Source organism: Strix aluco, chromosome 3, assembly GCF_031877795.1.
Source record: "Strix aluco isolate bStrAlu1 chromosome 3, bStrAlu1.hap1, whole genome shotgun sequence".
Lineage (NCBI taxonomy): Eukaryota > Metazoa > Chordata > Aves > Strigiformes > Strigidae > Strix > Strix aluco.
The window spans coordinates 100,082,773-100,103,154 of NC_133933.1; the positions used below are offsets into that span (position 1 = coordinate 100,082,773).

General features: G+C 38.4%; 1 protein-coding gene across 2 annotated transcripts in view; it reads left to right on the forward strand.

The window, feature by feature from the left end:
- Positions 1–20,382, forward strand: part of LMBRD1 (LMBR1 domain containing 1) — an 89,096-nt gene that overhangs the window by 38,935 nt on the left and 29,779 nt on the right. For both annotated transcript variants that reach the window (XM_074819818.1, XM_074819820.1), the window contains exons 8-9: positions 11,445–11,570; positions 14,080–14,232. In XM_074819818.1, coding sequence (XP_074675919.1) covers positions 11,445–11,570; positions 14,080–14,232 — 279 coding nt within the window. The remainder of the gene's footprint in view (positions 1–11,444; positions 11,571–14,079; positions 14,233–20,382) is intronic.

Below are 20,382 nucleotides of genomic sequence, written 5' to 3' on the forward strand. Positions count from 1 at the left end.
GTTTTAACAGCATGATTTCTTTGAAATTGACTGTAACAACAGCTTAGGTGAGTACCGTTTCTACTCCTTGTTCATATTGCTACAGTACCATTTTTAAAAAAATAAATCAAAATTCTGAAAGCAAGTTTATGGACAGATATGCATAGCACTTAACTCTTGAAGCTTCAAAAGTGTTATTCTGAAGAACACATTTGAACTAAACTGTTTTCAGAGTAATGCTTCCCACTTCAGCCTTCAGTTCTTGTCACACTACTATACTATTGTAACATCCTAACATCTCTTATCAGTGATGTGCATTTTCCAAATTCCTATTGGGAAGCCCAACTTAGCCCACATTGAGGGTCTCCAATAAGATCCTCATCAAGAAGGTTATGGAGTATGGGCTGGATGAGCAGACAGGTAGATTGAAAACTGGCTGAATGACTGGGCCCAGTGGATGGTGATCAGTGGCATGAAGTCTAGTTGAAGGCCAGTCACTAGTGTTATACGCCAGAGGTATATACTGGGCCTAGTCCTGTTCAACATCTTCATTAATGATCAGGATGATGGGACGAAGTACCCTCAGCAAGCTTGCAGGTAACACAAAACTAGGAAGAATGGCTGGTACTCCAGAGGGTTGTGCTGACATCCAGAGGGACCTGGACAGGCTGGAGAAATGGGCTGACAAGAACACTATGAAGTTCAGCAAGGGGAACTGCAAAGTCCTGCAGCTGGGGAGGAATAAACCTAGACACCAATATATGCAGGGGACCACCCAGCAGGAAAGCAGCTTTGCGGAGAAGGATGTGGGGGTTTTGGTGGACACCAAGTTAACCATGAGCCAGCAATGTGCCTTTGCTGCAGAGAAGGCTAGTGGTATCCTGGGCTGCATTAGGAGAAGTATTGCCAGCAGGTTGTTGAAGGTGATCCTTCCTCTCTACTCAGCCTCGGTGAGGCCACACCTGGAGTGCTGTGTGCAGTTCTGGCTGCCCAGTACAGGAGAGACATGGAACTACAGGAGGGGGTCCAGTGAAGGGCCACAGAGGTGATTAAGGGACTTTCCTCTTGTGAAGAAAGGTTGAGAGCTATCACTGTTTAGCCTACAGAAGAGGGAAAGTCTTACCAATGTGTACAAATATCTGAAGGGAGGGTGCAGAGCATGGAGCCAGGCTTTTTTCAGTGGTGCCCAGCAATGGGACCAGAGACAAAAGGCAAAAACTAAAACACAGGCAGTACCATCTGGAAATCGGGAAATGCTTTTTCACTGTTACTGATCACTGGCACAAGTTGCTCAGACGTTGTGGAGTCTACTTCCTTGGAGATATTCGAGCCATCTGGACATGGTCCTGGGCAAGCAGCTCTAGATGACCCTGCTTGCGCAGAGGTGTTGGACCAGATGACTTGCAGAGGTTTCTTCCAACCTCAATGGTTCTGCAGTCTGTCTACTATGTGCAGGATTTAGCAGTAGTACCAATGGGTGACACTGGTGTACCTCATGGTATGAGATTTCCATAGGCTAGAGCCAGAGAGGACAGCTTGAGAGAACAGTGATTGACAGTAAGAGGTTCTTTACTGGATTAATTTTAATTCCACAATACTGGTTTTACTGTTATAACCTCATTTAACTCAGGGACAACTTTTTGTTGCATCACAGCTGTTATTTTGTGAGAAAATGGTTTATTAGAGATTCTTACTATTATTTATTCATCTCAATACAACATGTTCAAAAAAGTGCAGTGGGCACTTTGTTGAAAAACAATATGCAACATCTTCAGAAAAGTAGGTAGTTCTGTGTTTTAGTAACTACTAACTCTTGCAAGACTATCGTATGTCAGAGGATAGTAATAACCTTTAAATAGTTTTTTAGGTGGCAATTTTCAGATGCATCTTGTGTAAGTAGAAGGGAGAAACCTCCAACAAGCATTTAATACTTAATCTAAGCAATGCATGTTACTTTTCCCATCGTTCTGTAACTTTTGCTTCTTGTACAACCAAGTATTTAACTTGCATGCTTCTGTGAATGCATGTAAAAATACAAAAGTATTTTTTAAACACAGAAGCTGCAGTTTGTTTCTTGTGACTAGCTTTGAGCTGGATCCTTAATAGCGTGGTCTTCTAGAATGTAATACTAAACCTCACCCTTGTTGCGTTTCCTTGGTGAATACACTGAAGAATAGTCTATTCTTGATACTTTGGAAGACTGGGAAGGGGAGAAAGTTGCAACTGGGGAAGGTATGCATTCTAAATTTTTAACTTCTTAAGGGTAAATAATAGAATAGTGGGTTTATCAACAGTGTACAAATGTTCGTGATAGATACGTTAATGCTACTGACAAGAGCATAACTATAGATGTCCTTTTTTCAGAAGTACATGTAATGTTTAAATGAGTAACATTGTTTAAACTTATTTCTTGGTATGGCTCAATTTTTTACCTTAATCTTGAATTGGTAGTTGTTTTTCTGGTTTAAGGCTTTAATAACACAAGTCTACTTTTTTTGGTGTTAAGTAATGTGTAATACTCAAGTACAGCACTTGATATTTAAAATTGTTTTGTAAGAAATGTGAACAAGTTATCCTCGGGGAGGCTCTGCAAATCCATGACCTTGATGATTTATACTGACAGCTTTCCATTTCTATAAACATCGAATATAACAAGAAAAAGATAAATTAGGGGCTGCAGTGCCTTGTTTGAAACAGTTTCACAGATGTAGTTTGCATCTATTCTTTCATTAATGTGTTTTGCATTGAAATGGTTTTACTTTGCCTTAGGTATTAATGTAATAGTTGTTGTCAGCTCCAGATTGGTATTTAAATTCAAGGCAAAATAACGTATTACTTGCACAATGATAGGCGGATTAATTGAGTGATCTTGTGCGTCTCATTTAGCATGTCCTTGAAGGATGATTATAATTGGCTCTGTAGTTTTTCCAAAACATTTAATAAGCATTATTTGATTTCCTATGAAACTGTAAAGTGATCCCTTTTCCTCCATCATGAAAAAGATATATTACAAAGCTCAGTTTGTCTACTGACAAATATAATGACCTTTTCACACCTAATTTTTTTCAGAATGCTTTACTTTCCAGTTGACTTATTAACAGCCAGAAAGCTTGAAACCTCTTATCTGTCTAACCTTAAAATCATTCCTTTACTACTGATTTTCTTTTAAGTAGACATCAAACAGGTATTGAAAAATTCAGAAGTTAGTAGCGTTTATTGTCATTGCCAATTAATCACTTCAGTGTGAATTCTTAAAAATAAAATAAATGTAGATATTTGATTATGTTCACTTCTCCATGAAGCAGTAAATAACTGAAATAGCAAACCAATTTGAGTGTTCCTTAACAGCGTGATTCCTACTACACTCTTGGAGAATTTGTAGATATTAAACTGCTGGATCAATGATAGTTTTGTGACTTTAGAGTTGCAGCTTGAAAGAAGGTTAATCTTCTATTTGGTTGTCAATGCTCTTCTAAGCCTGATGGAGCAATGCGGAAGACGGAAACTGGGCAAAATAGTTACGTTCAGTATTACAGCTGAGTCAGAGTTAACTTTTTACAGATACGTCCAGCAAGCACAAGTTCACTGTGCATACTAGAACAACCATAGCGTAGAGGCTGTCATACTTGCTTTCTGCATCTTAGAAACTTTGACTGCATTTTTTTGTCGACTTCAACATTGACAAATAAGTGCAACAATCTTTGAATCTGTTTGAAGAGAAATCATTAATATGAAAAATGAAGGTGAATGTGTAGCAAGATACTGTAGTGATGAATGTTAGAAAAATAGATAAACAAGTACTCAATGCACACTTCGTGTTGTGTACAACAGATGGCACAAGAAATGCCATACTGAACATACTGGTTCAGTTCAGTTAGTCTGTTCCATGGTTTGAGACTTTTATAGCAATGTTATTAAAAAATTTGTGCTCTTTTATAGCAGCTGAAGATGGGATACTAAAACTTCCCATGAAAGAACTGAGATTTTACTAGTTAACATATTGAATGATTTTTCCAAGCTGTATGACACGAGCTTTTTCAAAAAAACCCAAACAAAACCAACAAACTACTAACCCAACTGTCCATGAGATGGTCTGCCATCTTCAGATGCATTTAGAAGGCTTCTTTACTCTTCACAATTTAGGGAGGATGTGTGAACCACTGTCACCATTTCCCATGCTTAATGGTGTTCTGAAAATAAGATTCTTGAATTCCAATTTTTATCTTTAGAGTTGTAGTATGTATAGATAGCCAGAGATGGAAACAGATTTCTTTAATGTGTGAAAGTAGATTACTATTACTTGTAGAGTCAGATTACTTTTGAAGAAAACCATGCAGTCTATTTGCACAGAGAAGAAAGGTACACTTTCAAGAAAGGTGGAGTCCTAGTTCCTCTTACACAAGTTCAGATGTGTTGCCTGTATTGATATGACATACAGAAGTGCACCACACTTGAGACTACTTAATTGGACTAGCTTACCTGTTCCATCAGAAGCAGTGCTGACAAGGATGCATGGTATCCATATGAAATAGTGTTCAGTATAGGCAACTAAACTGTATAAATTGCTGAGGGATAAATGATATTATGACTTCCTTCTTGCTTGACATAATGCAAATAAAAAGCTAATTAGGCTATGGAGACAGAAAATCTTTTCTATACTAAAATGTTCTTGAAATGAAGGGGGGTTTTGTGGGACACTCATATTGAAACAAACTAGCTCATACTTGACTTGTATTTCTTTTTAAAGCACTGTGTATCCTAAACTGGAGGTTAACTGAATAGGTGCATTTTTGATCACACTCTAGTTGGTAGAATTGAACACTTTGTCTTTCATGGTCACAATTTCAGGTGAAGCCTTGAAACAAGTTGTTGTGAGAAAAAAGGAATTTGAATGTTTGTATATTTAAAGCTGTGGGCATTTCTTATGCCTTTATAAAAGTGATGTAATTATAATAGAGTTCTCTTATTTGTCTGTTTCATGTGACTTCGCTAGAGGGCAGTGCTATGCAAGAAATGTTTGTCAGGATTCTGCACTTCTTGCACAAGATTATATACACACCTTTTAAAACATCTCAGTGATAGCACTTAAAAGCTGCATCTGCTTGATATGTTGACCTCTAAAAATAGAATGGGGAGTCTTTCTGCTATGCTACACAAGTACTTTCTGATAACTTCTTGAAATCAAAAGTTAAATTCTTACAAATATTTTTAACCAGAAAAACTTGGTAAACTAACTTCAGTTACAGTGCTGGTGGTGTACCAAACTGCTCAGAAACAACTTGCATGTTCTGTTTGATTTCTAATAAGGAGAGGTTATCCTGTCTGGGCCACATTAATCATTAGACCATATCTTATTATCTGAACAGATAAAGAAAGTGAAACGTACTCGACTTCCAGTTTAAACTATAATGCCTGCTGGCTTCAGGATTTTTGCAGTAGCTGTTCGAAGTTAGCTTTAACTCTTTTCTAAAGGCATTTACTGTATTACTTTTAGTGTAGTTCTGTGTTCCTCATGACTGATCTATGTGCTTATGGCTGATGTGGTTGATTATTAGGTGTTCCCATCTTAATTCACCCTTTTCAATGGAAGTCTTTGGTAGCTTATGCAATTTAATGTTAAACTACTGGTTATGGTTCCCAATGGAAAACCTTTCTGGATCTTTTTAATGCTCAGGAGTTTCTCTGACATAGTTGCTTGCTGCAACTTCTGTAAAATGTGATTTTTTTAATTTATTTTTGTTTTTTACAACTTCTCACCTTCAGTTGTTTTCTATTTTCTGCTTATGAGTGACTATTAACATACCAGACAACTACTAAAAAAGACTATTCCCTTATCTAGCCATGTGCTATCTGAATTTGTCAAAATGTAAAATGCAGAATCTGCAAGAGACCAAAGGATTAAAACAACAGACTCTTCCTTCTAAATCTTAACTGTGGAATGACAGGAGAATAAGTGGATCTGCTACAGACAGGATGGGAAGGAAAGGGACACAGGAGAAGTGAAGATTAATATAATGTAATCTCTGAGGTATTTTAGTGCTCTGTCTGGAGCACAGAGTATATTTGGGTTCGGTGGCATGCTGAGAGAACAGCTAGAGTATGCTTCTCACTGTTCTTCAATGCCTGTTGTTACTGCATAAACAGTATTGAACTAATTGTTGCTTTCATGAGTTACAGGCTCCTGCTCTACTGATGGCTGTCTCAGGCTTAGCTACCACTTTTGTGATTAACAAATAAGGAAGAAGTCTTAAGAGCTCTGTTTAGACTGTTCTTTTTATAGGATAGGTAAGCTGGGTTTTCTGTTGCTTTGCTTGAGTTCTGGTGGGATTTTTCTCTTCCTCTTTAGAGTAGAAGGCCACCTAGTCAAAAAAAAAAATCTATGAAGTATAAATATGAACTTCGTCCATCCAGAGATATGACCTGTACTGCCTGTAGGCAGAGTCTCAAATCAGAATGAGACAGCCTCTCACAGATGATGCCTCTAACTTGTACTTACTAGGTAGTAAGCTCTTAGGGTTTGGCTTTCCAACCCTTAAGCTAACTGATAGGGGGTGATCTCTTATATGGATCATGTGTGGGGATTCAGGAGAAGAGAATCTTTTCTAAAGTAAGTTGTTTTAACTGTAAACTTAGTTTTATTTTTTCCTGCTGTAAAATGAGGTTTCAGGGAGGCTGAGATATTCAATAACAGTAGAGATAGCAGCTTGAGACTTTAAAGACCTAACCTTGCAGCATGTATTATCAATGATACTAGCCTGAACAGTTAGTGTTTAGTACTAGATTCAGTTCATTTTGAAGAACCTATGTGGAAAAAACAGCCATGTATGCTTTAATTGCCTGTTACATTTGGATGACTGTTTTTGCTCTTCAGTGCAGTGCCTCTTATCTGACTTAACACTTGTAGGCAAAGGTTAGCTAAAAATAACTCCTGGAAACTGTTGTTTCAGTGGTATAAATATGTCAAGACTTAATTACTTTTCATCAGAATTAATGTCTATAAATTAACTTGTCTTAACTACTTAAAAGGCTCTTCTGATCTGTTTTTATTCATATTCTAAACTTTGAACCAATTTGTTTCATGACTGAACCCTCTCTTGGCTTTAGTGTACTAGTGTACTTGGTTTTCCTGTACTGTCTTCAATACATTGCTTGCCTCTTGAGTTGCAGATACTCAAAATAATAGCCCATGAATAACTTAACACTTGCACTAACCCAGTCTCAGGATAGCATATATTTCCAACCACTAGATGTGGCAAATGCTATGTGCTCACGGGTGGCCACTGCTGTAGCCACCTCTCCTGCTACCGAAAAAACTCCTGCTACTCCCTCAAATTAAAACTTTGTTCAGGGCAGCCTTAAACTTCTGTATCAGCCTGAAGGGAAATGCAGCCCTGAAACTGAGCTAGTGCAGCTTCTGTTCAGACCTGTGACATCACATGAGATTACTCATCTTTCTGTCCTTCATTCTATACACTCTTACCTTGAAGGACCACTGTGGCTTTTCCCCCCACTGATGATGGGAGGCTGTTGCATAATCATCTCACTATTAGCATCTTTTTGTATTCAAGAAAGGACTTAGACTGCCTCTATCACTAGAGCAAGCTTGACATTCACGTGTGTAATTCACATCTGCAAAACCAGCAAAACAGTGCATCACTAAGAGTTGCAGTTTGCTTTGTAGAAACTTAAATTTTGAAGATTTAGAACTCTGAATCTTATTCCTTAACTATTTCTGTTGAGTAAATACTTGATATCTGTTAGTTGATGGTAGCTGTTTGAGGAACAGGTGGAAGCCTCTGCTTAATGGTGAAATCTAATTGCCTATAAGCTTAGGTTTGTAAAATTGTGTAGGCCTGTTGTCATAGCAATCTCTCATTATTACGTGTGTTTCTAAATATTGAATGTCTTTGGCTCTGGCTGGAAATGTTTGTGTACCACAGAGGGACCTTGGTTAGATTGCAGCATTCATTCTAGTTATGAAATTGGATGGTGTTTATACTTTCACCTAAATTCTGGAGTTATGCTACTAGCAGCCAGACCTGAGTGAGCTCTTCAGGGTCAATATGGGTCCAGCACTATTCAGTCTTCGTAAATGATCTGGATGATGGGATTCAGTATATAGTCATATAGTTTGAGAATGATATCAAACTGGGGGAAGTAAATACAGTAGAATGAAGAGCCACTACAGACACATTGACAGGTGGAAATATTGGGCTAACAAGAATGGCATCAGGTTTAGCAGATGTTAAGGCCTTCTCTTGGAATGGATTAATTCCAATTCTTACCCCTGTACTCGGCACTGGTGAGGCCGCACCTCGATTACTGTGTTCAGTTTTGGGCCCCTCACGCCAAAAAGGACACTGAATTACTCCAGCATGTCCAAAGAAGGGCAGCGAAGCTGGTGAAGGGTCTGGAGCACATGTCGTACGAGGAACGGCTGAGGGAACTGGGGTTGTTTAGTCTGGAGAAGAGGAGGCTGAGGGGAGACCTCATCGCCCTCTACAACTACCTGAAAGGAGGTTGCAGAGAGCTGGGGATGGGTCTCTTCAAGTAATGAGTGATAGGACAAGAGGTAATGGCCTCAAGTTGCTCCAGGGAAGGTTTAGACTGGATATTAGGAAGCATTTCTTTACAGAATGGGTTGTTAGGCGTTGGAATGGGCTGCCCAGGGAGGTGGTGGAGTCCCCATCCCTGGAGGTATTTAAGAGTCGGGTCAACAAAGCGCTGAGGGATATGGTGTAGTTGGGAACTGTCAGTGTTAGGTTAATGGTTGGACTGGATGATCTTCAAGGTCTTTTCCAACCTAGACGATTCTGTGATTCAAGCAACAGTTCATGCTGGTGTCTGACTGCCTGGGGGATGGTTCTGCTAAAAAGGACCTGTTAGTCCTAGTGGACAGCATGTTGTGCACAAGCCAGCAATATGTCCTGCACCAGAAAGGCAAACACTGTCCTGGGCTTGCATCAGCAGGAGCATAGCCAATAGTTCAAGGGATATGATTATTCCACTATATATGGCACTTCCAAAGCCACACCTGGGAATACCATGTCTGGTTTTGGTCCCCCAGCTTAAGAAATTGGAAAACTGTAGAGATTCCAGTGGAGGCTTGTGAAAGTGATTAGAGGGTTGGAGAATGCAACCCATAAAGGTTGAAGGACTTCTTTCTTAAGTCTAGAGAAGAGGAGGATTGGGGGAGACTACTTTTTAGCCCCTGTAAATAGCAAAGTAGCTTAATGCTCTCAAATGAGATATTCTAAAGGGAGAACTGAGTCAGTTTACAGACAGAGTTGTAAAGTCCAGCCTAAGCTAAATTCTTTTCCTTACCTAAAGTACTTAATCTTGTAGGTAGGCCTTTCTGTGGTTGTATACCTGTGTTCAAACCAGAACTTCTAGAATGTCTTGGAAAGTATGAAATTTTGTTGCTATCACTAGCCTATGATGAGATGTCTCCTTTGTATAGCTTTTATACCAAAAAACTCTAACGTAGGGACTGGAATTGTCAGTTACCTTTTGTAGCTAAAAAAATGGAGTTTAACTTTATTTACAGCACTGTTTACAGACTGTTTCAAATACCTTTTAGCAGTATTTTTGGGTGACAAATGAGGCTGTCAGCTCTGAAGTCCTGAAATGCTGAGCAGATAGATAGTAGCCTACCTTATTCTCCAGGAGTTTATGGTAATACTAACTCTAATACTTTATAGCTACCCAAAAAAAGTCATGTAGTGCAAATTGTCAAATACCTAGCTGAATGTGTTCTCTGATAATACATACTTCAAGAAATATTTGAGGGAAAATACTTTTCTCCTACCCTTGCTTAAATGCTTTAAAGTGATTTAACAGGTACCACTGTTTCCTTGGATTTGAAGCCTGTTAAGACATGTGTGCTGTCTGCTTGTTGAACTTAACTGACACTGTTCTAACAATTTACTGGTAATTGTCACTCTGAACATAAGAAACCTAATTCCACAGTAAGTGGACAAGGCTGTCAGAGTGCTAAACTTCTGTTTCATGCTTTTAGAGCCTGGTACTTGGAGGAATGTTTCTTGAAATCATGGAATACTGTCACTTGCAGAGTGAAACTGAAGTTTTTGGGCTCAGTGTCAGATACTTATATTGAAATGGTTATTTTAAATAGTTAATGTAGTTTTGAGCTACAACAATAGTTAATATGACCCCTTTGTTAAAGTGGCTTAGAAGTGGGTGTTAATGGCAGGGTATATGGCATGTTGAAAAATACACCAATGAAATGAACAGTGTCATGCTTAGAGTACAATGCATGAGATATTAGTATGTCTAAGCAATTTCTTAAGCAGGTCAAATCAAGTCTTGTGTACAGAAAGCTCATGTGACCTGACAGCATGTATGGTGACACTTATACTAGTGTTTGTGTTAAATCTATTCTCAGTATGAAATGTAAAGCTGTGCTTGAAGGAGGGAGTGGTATTCCTGTGAAAAATCTAGGAAAGTGCTCATTTCTGAAGTTAGTGAATGTTCGGTATCAAGCTCTCTAGCTAAACTGCATGTGTTAATTGTGATTAGGAGAAAGAAAAGAAAAACCTTCCTGCTGAGCTCTGCACCAAGAACAGCCTATCACCAACAGCCTCCCACACCCAGTAAAACAAAAAGCCTATCACTGTCTCTAAACTGCTTGGAGAAATTTCTGACTTTGGCCTGGATTTCTAGGACTCATAGGGTAGCAGGGAGGAAACAGTGGCATTTTCTTGTTCACCTTGCATCAAATATCTGTTTCTTCTTATGTTAATGAAAAGCTTACAGACTTTCCATTGGAAAATCTGGGCATAGTGTTGATGTAGAAGCTGGCAAACACTTTGAATGATATGGGATTTATAACTAGGAGTAAATGCCAACAAAATGTGAATGGGTATCTAAGCAGTCTTGGAATGTAACTGAGTTTAGGTGTTCACGTAGCTTCTGTTGTCTTTTTTACCACTTTTTTTTTAGTAAATCGGTGCTTTCTATGCAATTTCATTTTAAAAGTAAGTTGAAGACTACTGACTACAAAGAAATTGTTTGTACTTTGCCTCTAAAACTATTTAAGTTCAATGTCTAGAAATTCCTTTACACATTGTTTTGATTATAATCTCAAGTGGGAAATTTAAGGTTTTGGGAAGCTAAATGATTTGATGAAAAACCCAAGGACTAGCTTGATAAATCTTCAGTGGGCTATGCTTATATGAAGTCTTAACATATGCTGTTGTCTCAGTGATTGAGACACTTAAGGACTTTTGGAACAATGCAGGACTCTGAAATCTGCATAGCATGTTTCTTATGTTTTACTCAAAAAACCCAAAAGAAAACAATTGATTGCCATAAGAGTCTGTAGAAGGAGGTTGAGGAAGAAAAAAGTCAGCAGTGATACCTTATAGCTACAACATAACAGCAGCCTTATCAGATGAAAATGTATGGCAGAAAATTTGAGTATGTATGCTTCTTTTTCATTTTAGGCTTATGGTATGTCAGCCTTGCCTCTAAACTTAATTAAGGGAACTACCAGTGCGGCTTATGAACGTTTAGAGAACACTGAAGATATTGAAGAAGTGGAGCAACATTTATTAAGGATTAAATCAAAGGTATGGTCTTCACTGTTCTCACTTTCTTAATTTTTTTTTTTTGCTTGCTTACTAGTTTGTGGTCATGCTGTTGAGAGTTTTTGTTCAAGAAGGAATAGGAAGTCAGAAGTCACTAGCTTGCAGTTATTTGAGTTATTTGGAAACAAGTATGGTCACTTGTAATAGCAATCAGGTTTTCTTTCAGTCCTGCAGCAGTAATTACTTCTGTCTAGCTAATAGTGGTTCTGACAAGCTATGCTCAAAACTTCTCCAAGGCCTGCTTGGGTATATGGAAGAGATACTTTCTAGAAATTAGAAATATTAACTTCACTTAGTCTGCTACCAGAGATGGCATCCAATTTGTTGATACTTAATGTAGTTATCAACACTGGATACTTGCCACATGGAGCTGTCATGAGTTAGATTCATCAAACAATTAATCATCTTTATGAATAAATAAGAGCCCCAGATATTCTTGCTTCTCAGTTAATGTACCTTACTGTTATAAATCATTTCTTCATGAAAAGTTTACATATGGAAATCTGTTCTGAATCCTAAACATCCCTAGGATGTTAACACTATTTGTAAAGCCATTATGGCTTTGCAGCTCACTGAAATGCTGTGCCTCATGTAAGCAGGAGACTTTTAACAACCTAAGAGCACAAGCCAAAAGAGGATAAGATTTATCCTTTATATACAAGATGTCAGGGATAATCCCAACGCATTTCAGATAATGGTTTGACCAGTGTTTTCACAGCCTGAGTGGGGGGAAGGGGACATTCAGATGCATCACTTCCATCCTGGCAGTCCATCTGTGCTGTTGTGTGCTTTGTGACAGTAGACCTCAGCAGTGTTGAAACAATTCCAACAGTCTTCATTTGATACTTGGCTACCTCTACACAGTGTGGGCACCTTCAGTGTTCTAGAAATCTTATTGCATAATGAAACCTAAAAAGTAGTCTCCCCCAGCTTGAAGTGTAAAGTTTTGGTTTTGTACAGAGTGCTACTACAACAAAGGCATCTGTATTACTGAAATCAATGTGAGAAAAATGAGAAACCCTGAAAAATGAAGCAGTACTTACTAAAGAAGATTGTTGGATTACGAGCTTGCAAGCAACTGGTCTTGTTCAATCTAGCAAACAAGTAGGATCAAAAAGTATAAAGTCTAAGTTATGTCTGTATTTTAATGTGACCATTTGTATAAACTAATTTTCCTTGAGTTATGGATTATGGGCAAGGTTCTGCTTCAGTGTGTAATTGAAATACTAGTTCTTCAGTTGCATTTGCTTGAAGTTGTGAAGAAAGTGAGTGTTACTGAGACTAATGTACAGTGAAAACTAAAAGTATGAAAGTATGTTACTTAATATAATGAAAAGATTCAGTATGTAGCATGGTCTTCTGCTATTAGTACACCTGGTAGCTGTATTTCATTAGTCTTAAACAATTGAAGCTTGCCCTTGCAGCTTAAGAGCTTAGACTGTTTTCAAAAAGTGTTTTTCAAGTCACTGAGGTGCTGTACAGGGTATGGAGAATATGTGTTCCTGTTAAAAGTACATTCTGATCTCTAATTCACGTGTTACATGTTCCTAGAATGTGGTCTTAGTCTTGTAACCTTTTTGAGAAATTTCTCTAAAATAGATTCACTGTAACTTCACTAGGTGTGAAGTGTTTCACTATTTGCAGGAAGGCTCTATTTTAAGAGGGAAAAAAATGAATAGGGAATTTCAAAATTTAAAAACATATAGTAGGAGATGTATTAAACGATAAGATTTTTTTATCTAAGGATCAGTTTCTTATACAGTAGCAACAATGTTAGAAAAAAATTTTGCTTCAGCTACCTAATGCCTATTTTGTTGCTTTTGCTTATTAGCATAGAACTGAGGTTTAAGGACGTGCTACTAGATTTACAACAGAGTGCAATGGTGCCTGCTCACTTTTTAGAGGCTCAGAATTAAAGTACATTCTTAAACATAATCATCAAACAGTTATCTGGTACACTCAACTAATTCTTGGGGTGATAGTGCCTCTTGTTTGCATTTCTGTGAGGTTAATTTTTGGAACATCAAGTCATCTTGCTCTTGCAAGTACAAGAACATAGCTGAGTATCTGTAGTGGAATGCTGGCAAGAAAATACAGGTGCTGAGCTTTGTATATTGGTTTAGTCATGGAATTTAACTGGAAGGGACCTCTGAAAGTCGGATTCAACCCTCTACACAAAGCAAGAACCTCTTTCAGATTAGATCAGGTTATTCAGATCACATCTGGGCATTTTAAGCGTTTCTAGCCATGGAGACTGCCCACCCTGTTGAAGTTTAACATCGTTGTTGTCAAGAGTGTTTTCTACCACCTGATAGGAATTCCCCCCCCTTGTTATAGCTTGTGACTTTTGCACTTCACCCTGTTGCTATGCATAGAAACAGTGCGAGTTTAATATTACAAAGTCTTTGAATCGAGAAAATAGACATCTACTTTAATGAGCTACATCTACTCTAATGTCCTTTGATCTTTTGCAATGTTTTTTGGTACCCAGTGTAGAGATGGTCGGCCTCTGTCGTCAAGGGATAGACGGACTGTACAACAACTAGAAGAGAGACTAAGGACACTGCGAAGAAGAGAGAGGCATCTGGAGTCTATTGAGAAGAGCTGGTGGACGAAGTTCTGTGAAGCTATCCGACCTCTAAAGGTAAGACTTTTCATCACTTTTTGAGACTTGAAATAATTTCTATCTATCTTCTTCCCATATAAATCATAGGTCAAGCTTATCAATTACCATCCTGCATATCAGCTGCTTATTTTCTTAATTACTACTATGCTGCACAATAACAGCCCTATAGCAAGCTCTGAGCTCATGGAAAACCTTTTACTTTGCCTAAGATATAATTAAGATTGAGAAGGAGCAAGTCCTAGCTGATCTGCTATAGTGCCACTGCCATAGAAAATGTGAATATTTTCTCAGGCAGGTGAAAACGGGGTAAAGAGAAGAAATAATTCTATAGCTGTCAGGTAGTTTAGGTTACTGTAAATCACATGTAGCTAGCAAAAGTGAGAGATAACTTTGAGAATATATGCATTTGGAATGAGCATCTTGTCAAGTAATCGAGCAATATAGCAAGCTAGCTGCATAGAACTTACATCTTGATACTTTACCAGTGCAGAGGAGACTGTTAGTGGGGCAAAACTTTGATCTTGGTCTCTTCTTGATCTTAGGATTTTGATTTTAATAGATACTTTTATGGAACAGTATTGCCGTATAAATTATTTTTTGCCAGCTAGGTGTAGGAAGAAATTTTTAGCATTACTTTAAACTGTAGGCTTGAACTTTGAAAAGCTATGGGGGGACTATAAGCAATTACCTCTAACATCATTGCTACTGTAAATGCTGAGTACCAACAGAAATGGGCTGAAATTGCAGTTGAACAAAGGCTTTCAGTGTGAAAATCTTACTGGAGTTACCTTGCTATGATATGTTAGAAATCTAGACTTAGTTTTTTCATTTAAAAGATAAATATCCCTAACTATTCACTTCAGCAGTTTGGATGCTTCCTTTGATTCAGAATAGCTTGTGTAGTTTATTTAACTTTTCACGTTAACTTTGATTTTGAGAAATGTATTTGCTATACCTATTGTCTGTAGAATTTTTCAGTTCATTGTGTTCTCATAGGATAGTGTACAATATTATTAGTTAGTCACAGATTATCACTTATGGTCAGGATGGTATTCCAGTGTCTCTTTGTTCTTGTGGTTTGAATGCTTTTTATTCTCTCAGTAACTGTGACAGTCACTGTGAATTGTTGACTTAAAAATTGCAGACTAAAGGGGAGTTGCAGATTGGTAATTTTTCCTGACAGATTTTTTCTTGGAACAGGATCATGATATGAAGCATGTTACAAAACTCATTTACTTTAACTTTTGAGCTGTCCTGTGGAAGATGTCGATCACTTAATAACATACTCTTGCAGGTCTGTTTTACTGTTACTTTAATAGCATTTGAGTTGTCTTTCACATGTATCTTAGCCACTAATTGAATGGTTGACTTCATGAAGGAAATCTTTTAATTTCCATATATACTACTTCTGATCCACAGAGAAGTGCAGGAGATAACTTGGAGCTTTGCTTAGTGCTTTACAATGCTTCTGTCTTTAGTGCAACTTGTATATTATTGTTCAAGCATGTGGCTGTTTCTCAGACTTCAAGAGAAATTCCATTTGTTGTGAGGCAAGTACTAGATATGGAGAATGCTACTTCTGCTTTGTGTTTGGGATGGTCAGGTTTATGGGAGTTGCAGACTTACAGGGTCTGACAGAGCAGAACGTGTTCAGGAATAGCTCTTAGTCTTGGAGGTCTTTTGCAGTGTCTACGTTCACACTTCTATAATGATATTGTCTTTGCATAGTGCCCTCCTATAGTCTTGCTTTAATCATTTTGTTACTGCTAAATATCTATTAGCGTGACTGGTTAAACAAAGCCAAAACTTTTTTTTTCTCTGAAGAGTATGTTTTCTTTGATATGGAATAAAGTAAATTTTGAGAACAATTGTTTTACTCAAAGCTGAAGCTGTTAATTTTTGAATGAAGGTGAAAGTGAACTAAAAGATGAAGCTGTTAATTTTTCAATTTAGTCAAAAGCAACACATCTGGAAGATCCCAAGGAAATGGGTAATGGTCATCATGTGATTGTCAAGTAATGTCAAAGTAGTCTAATTTCTTTCTACAAAATGTAACCTTTCCTATAGGTAGCAATCTACTGCTTCTTCCTTTATTATGGTTTCCACACACTTTCATCTGATACTTTCTGCAGCAAGAGACATGTGGTATACTCTAGAGATAAGTATAAAAACTGCTTAGGGAAAAAAACCTCCAGAGCACAGTTATGTTTGCTCAGTATATGAACAAGACTGTAGGTTGAGAAACATGGAAGTCTATTCAACAATGGTAAGTTGGGAGTACTGCATCAGTTTTTCATGGGGTACTTCAAAACAGTTGTGAACCAACTGAAGAGATGCCTAAGGTGAGCAATATATGAAAATTAAGTGCACTGTTTTGAAGATTCAGACCGGTATTGTCTTGATAAGTAGTAGTACACTTTATCTCTCCCTTGCTAGAGTTCAGGTTTTCTCCTATCTAATATTAAGGATAATGAGGACTCTGTATAGATGTCAGTCTCCACCTGCTGCTGAAGTCCTTCAGAGAAGCATAGGTACAGTTAATGCTGTCTTGAGGATGGAGGGTATTACTCTAATTTTTTTTTCTTCTTTTCAATGGGCTTTCGATTCCCTTCCCCCGCCCCACACTCCTCCTCTGGAGAGAGCTGAAAGAAGGGAAACTGTAAGCAATTGCTTGAATAACAGCCATGCTAGCAGAGTGTTAGTGCAGACAGTAGGTGCTGTCAGGAGTCAGTTTAGTTGCCTCAGAGGTGGTGTAGCTAAACTGACAGACTTTCTTCCTGTGTTCACAGCTGCATCTTCTACATCAGGGAGGTTGGCAGCATGACAAGCAAGAGATGTGAATATTTAAAGTCCTAAGTTTACATAGTGATAACTTAGTGTTAATTGCTTCATCTAACAATCATTTTTAACCCATGTTTACCAGCTTACCTGGAACTTCCTGGAAAGTAGGTCATGACAGGCCGTAGTGCTGTGGGTTGACTTGGCTGACTGCTAAATGCCCACCCAGTTGCTCTCTCATTCCCCATCAACGGGATGGGGGAGAAAATAAGATGGAAAAATGTGTGGGTTGAGATAAACAGGGCAATCATTTACCAGTTACTGTCATGGGCAAAACAGAGTTGAAGAAAATTGCCAATTAAAATTGATTTTTGAATGGTAAAAAAAGACCATTTAAAACACCTCCTGCCTCCCACCCACTCTTTCCTAGGCTTGACTTCACTCCTTTAGTCCTGACTCTGGAGTGGCACAGTGGGGATGGGGAGTAGGGAGTTGCCATCAGTCCATAAGACCTCTTGCCTGCTGCTGCTTCTTCCTCACACTTTATCCTTGTTCCACCATGGGTCTACTCCACGGGCTGTAGTTCTTGTTAGAAGAACCTGCTTCAGCATGTGGGATCTCTATAGACTGCAGCTTCTTTCAGAAAACATCCACTTGTTCTGGTGTGGAATCCTTCATGGGCTGAGTGTGATTATCTGCTCCACCATGGTGCTGTTAACAGCCTGGGGCGGGATGTCTGCTCCATTGCCTGGAGCAGCACCATCTCCTCTGAACTTGGTATCTACAGGGTTGTTTATCACTTTTTTCTCTCACTCCTCTTTGCTGTCTGGTATTTTCCCTTTTCATAGATGTGTTTTCCCAGAGGGGCCAGCAGCTTGGCTGTTGGGCTTAGGTTTGGCCAGCAGTGGGTCATTTGGAGACAACTGGAAGTGGTTGTGTCCAGCACAGGCTAGTCTCTGGCCTCTCCTCAGAGAGGACACCCCTAGAGCCCCCCTGCTACCAAAACCTTGCCATGTAAACCCAATACAAATAGTAGGTGTTTCCCATGGGGAATCCAGCTTTGCTTCTTGGTCAGTATAATTGTTCTATAATGTGCCACCAGTTTTCTTTACTCTGTTAATAGATACCAGCCCTGAGAGGATGACTGCTCCTTTAAATTTTTGTGTTGCTTCAGTGTTGGTTCAGTCATGAAATAGTTGTCCTAAGCAGAATCACAGTTTCTTTTTTTGTTGGTATGTATCGCTGTAGGACTCAGTTGAGCAGGTGAGTATTCTTTTAGCTTTTTGGAGGGCAAATATTAACAATTTTTGGAAGTTAATTTTGAGGCTTTTTAAAGAAGTACCACTTAAGTTTGTGGATCATGTGCTCATTCCTGCTCAGAATAAATTAAGTCTTAAATTCCATTATTGTCTTAATATCACTTCAGAATTATCCATAGATTAAACAATTCAGCTTGACTGAGGTCTGGGAGCAGGGATAGGAGGCAAAGAGCTCTCTGAATAACTCAAACAAGGATGATGTAGGGGTCAGAGAAATGTTTAGGAAGTTGAAGGGAGGTACCAGGGAAAACTATGTAAGCAGAACATGAATAATGTCAGAAAAAACTTATCAGCTTGTGACTTGATTATGTGCAGTAGCAGTGGAAAAATAAACTAATCAATTGAATATTTCCAAATTTATTTGGCCTGGCTTACTAAACCGAAGTACAAGTCAACTTTCCACTATGACGTAGAAGTAGCATGCTTCCATTTTTACTGTTGAGAAATGTCTATATTGATGTTTTTGTCTTGGTTTTTGCTTAGCCATGTCTTTTAATCACACATGTTCAAATGTAAAAAAAAAAGCTTTAAGTAATCCAGTTCTTACTGCCTTCTGCTTTAGCTGCTTCCTTACTTGCCCATGTAGAGTCTTTCTATTAGGATGCTAAAAGAACTCATTTCAGGCAGCAGTGTAAGTTGTATTAGTAGGCATTATTTCAAGTCCTTGTTTTTGTAATATCTGCAGTCTTGTATAAAAACATGGCTCACTGTTTTCTGTCAGTTACTTGTATGTATGCTAGATTGCCCAACAGAATGTAAAGACCCAGGCAGACACTTATTGGTGATCGAAGTGATATAAGTGCAAGGCAGCAGCTCTGAAACCTGTTCTGTAACAAATGAGTGAGTACAGGTGGGTATGGGGTCTGTGTTTTGTAGCTGAGGTATCTGAGGAAGTGGCCTGGAAATAGAGCAGTTCAAACTGATTGTATTGGAGGAGGTAACATAGCTTGAAGTATGGTTCCATTCAGGTCCTGCTTTCAAAAGGACTAGGGAGCAAGAAACAAGATTGTCTTGAATTGAAAGTTAGACTTCTCTTAATGTAGATCAAGAGTTGCTTGGTTCTTTTAATAACCTTACTAAACTTCTGTGTGTTTGGCTGAAACCCAGGCTTTTTGTTTTCACTTGTTCTAGTACGAAAAGCTTTTCAGCATCAGTTGATAAAGCACCAGTGCTTCTATGAGAACAAGAGGTTTTGGTTAAGCACTGTCCTTTACTCTGAAGTTGAACTCATGTTTTCAGGGGCTTGGATTCCTTCTCATTTATGCTGTGACACAAAACAAAACTATTTTGTAAATTTTCATGGCTAAGTGTGTCTGGGATCTTTGAAGATACTGTAGTTGTTTTAAAGCTTGTAAACAGCAGTGTCCCAATAAGATTGTGGATGACAGATTTGTCCTTTGCTATAGGTGGTAAGTAAAAGGCAAGAGTGAGTGTATAATTCCTACTGCAGTGTTTTTCTAGCCTACCCTTAGGCTTTATGCAGGGGAAAGGCAAGGCAGTATTCTTTCCTTTAGCCAGATACCAAATGATACCCAACTGGAGACATGCTTTTAACTTAAGTGAGGTTGTTACCACTTGATAAGGCTCAGCTGGACTGTGTAAGTTGCAAACTCAACTACTAGTCTGAGTGTTGGTATTCTCTTAGTTGTTGGCCAAGTGCTGGTTAATAGACTAGAAATGAGATGTAGATTGGTCTGTAATCAGCTGAAGTACCAGGAGAATCTAGATAAAAACACAAGGATCCCTTCTGTGAAAGGCCTAAGGCAACTGATGCTCTGAAGTTGTGTAAACATAGGTTGATGTTAACTGCAAATAATTTAGGGTTCAGTAGTCTTAATGGCACTGTGGAAATACAACATAAGGTAGAAATAATGTAGAATGAAGGTCTTTAATATTGGCCTTTTCAATCTCTTATTTAACGGGGCAGCCCTTGGGGTTAAAATGGGAAAAGGAGGGCTTTCTTAACTACTTATCTACTTCCAAGAGTGTTATGCATCACTTCAGAAGACAGATATATTCCAGAAGAGCTATGGGTAACTGTCTACTGGTCCTAGTTGGCAGAAGGTAATGA